The sequence below is a fragment of the Gekko japonicus genome, unplaced genomic scaffold (assembly GCF_001447785.1).
Source record: "Gekko japonicus isolate JY-2015 unplaced genomic scaffold, Gekko_japonicus_V1.1 scaffold1414, whole genome shotgun sequence".
NCBI classification, from domain to species: Eukaryota; Metazoa; Chordata; class Lepidosauria; order Squamata; family Gekkonidae; genus Gekko; species Gekko japonicus.
The window spans coordinates 329,418-331,571 of NW_015167580.1; the positions used below are offsets into that span (position 1 = coordinate 329,418).

Sequence of the window (2,154 nt, forward strand, 5' to 3'; positions counted from 1 at the left end):
TGTTTCCTAGAAGGCCCTACAGAGTTCATGGGGTTTTTTTTTGGCATGAGAGGTGTTTTGATGGATCCAACCAACACCCCATTTTATCCATTTATTTATAACCTAATATTCTGGAGGGCTGAAAAACAGAGCGGAGAGGCCAATAATGCCTCTCTGATGTTGCCCCCTACCATAGTCCCATAGGTCCCCTCAGGCCTAAAGGATTCCCTTTCTTGCTGATGTGTGGTGAGAAGAAGGGTGGGTGGGTGAAGAGAATGGCAAGGAGGGGGTGGGCAGGCAGAGCAGTGTGGAGAGGGGTGGGTGAGCAGGATAAGTAGCAAGGAGGAAGGGGTGGGGGTGAGTTGGACTGAGAAAAGAGGGGGTAAAGGGAGGGGGAGGGGAGCAGGAGGAGGAAAGGGTAAACAGAGGTGGGTGGGGGTGGGTAGGTCAGAAGCCAGAGGAGAAAGCAGGGACCAGTGGGAGAATTTCTCCAAGAGTTTCTCACAGGTCCCTACATGTAAATCCCTTAACTTCATTAAGAAAATCAGAATGACAAATGTGGAAAATATTGTATGGAGGTGAAATATCAGGTCCTCAAAATCATAGAATCCAAGAGAGAAAGGCAGACTATAAGGTAAAGAAGATGCCATGAAGACCTCTAGAGGGCACCCTTGATCCAGAAAACACTGACAGAATTGCCCTCCAAAGGTGAGCAAGATGAGGCAGCCCACTAAGCATTCAGCTGTTCTTCAAGGTGGGATCCTCTTACATACCTTTTTTTTTTGGCTGTCCCCACCCAGCCTGGTAGTTTGGAAAACGTTATCCTACAGAAAAAGTGTTCCTTTATTTCTTTATTTGTCTGTTTATCTGTTTATTAGATTTATACCCCGCCGAGACAGGCTAAGGGCAGTTTGAAAAATGCTATTTGATCTCCTACTCAACTCAGTAGAAGTTGTGCTTACAGGGGGAAATTTCTATTTTGGGGTTCCCACCTATCAAAGGCTTTTCTTGTTGGCTTGTTTTAACACATTTTCTCGGGTAGAACTTCATGATAGTTTTGTAGGATTCAGACTGACTCATGCAGTGAGGTTAATCTCCCATTTCATTTAGCATAGATCACTAGGAAGTCTGTGATGCTAAGTTCCAGACTGTAATGCTCTATTGCTGGTCCGATTGTATCTCACCTCTCAAAATCAGGAACTGAAGCAGAATTTCAAACCCAGTCCTGAGCAGCATCTCCGTAGATGCAGGCAGATGAAATCACAGCCTCAAGGGGCCGAGCTGAAGCATCACTTGCAAAGGAAGGCACATCCTGTTTTCAAGGATCCCTCTGATCGAAAGGTCCTATCAAATTTGAGCTGATCACATGACAATTCTCCACCCCCCCAAACAGGGTGGATATAAAGACTCATGAATGGACCACCATTTCGGTCTTGTGTCGTTTGTTTCTTTTCTTTTCTTTTTTCCGGTCCCCAAATCTCTTCACCATGTTTTGGCCTACCCTTCTCAGCCTTCTAGTGATGTGGTGCCCAGGTAAGAGCAGGTGAAATACGCACTGCCATTATTGCTAAGGGGAGTGTAGGCGATGAGCAAAAGGTGGGAGACAGTTTCTGTGATATCCTTTTCCCCAGGTGCCGACTCTCAGTTTGCCCTGTCTCAGCCACCCTCAGCATCTGTGGCAGCAGGGAACACAGCCAGACTCTCCTGTGTCATGGCCAGCGGGTACAGCGTCAGTGCCTACTACATGGACTGGTACCAGCAGAAGCCTGGGGATCCCCCAAGATACCTCCTACGCTACTATTCAGATTCCAACCAGCAGCAAGGCTCCGGGGTCTCCTCTCGTTTCTCTGCTTCCAAAGACACCTCCAGCAACACCTTCTACTTAAGTATCACGGGAGTCCAGGTGGAAGACGAGGCTGTTTATTACTGTGATACTTATCACGGCAGTGGGAATAGCTTTCAGTAGCCACAATGATTCAGTCAGGTTTGGAACCAAGGCAAAAACTGTGCTTGGTTCAGAGCAGCTGAGCTCTGCAGGGCGTAGCTTCATGCTTGAGGGGCTGATCGGTCATCTGTTAGGCTGGGGCTTTAGTCTCATCTTAGCTGTAGTGTCCTAGAGTCAACTGATCCTCTCCCAGACTCAGCTCACCTTTGGTGTGGGATCTTTCCCAATCC

General features: G+C 47.7%; 1 protein-coding gene across 1 annotated transcript; it reads left to right on the forward strand.

Annotated features, from left to right (window-relative positions):
* Nucleotides 1-1,456: 1,456 nt before the first annotated feature.
* LOC107112704 (immunoglobulin iota chain-like) lies at nucleotides 1,457-1,945 on the forward strand. Its single transcript, XM_015413889.1, has 2 exons — nucleotides 1,457-1,512; nucleotides 1,611-1,945. Exons 1-2 carry the CDS (start codon nucleotides 1,467-1,469, stop codon nucleotides 1,943-1,945), a joined length of 381 nt encoding a protein of 126 aa, XP_015269375.1. The 5' UTR covers nucleotides 1,457-1,466.
* Nucleotides 1,946-2,154: the final 209 nt, after the last annotated feature.

Excerpts from the sequence above, each read along its gene's own strand:
- LOC107112704 (XM_015413889.1), top strand. The coding sequence starts at position 1,467 with ATGTTTTGGCCTACCCTTCTCAGCCTTCTAGTGATGTGGTGCCCAG. Across the intron at positions 1,513-1,610 it reads TCTAGTGATGTGGTGCCCAG|GTGCCGACTCTCAGTTTGCC; the intron begins GTAAGAGCAGGT and ends CCTTTTCCCCAG.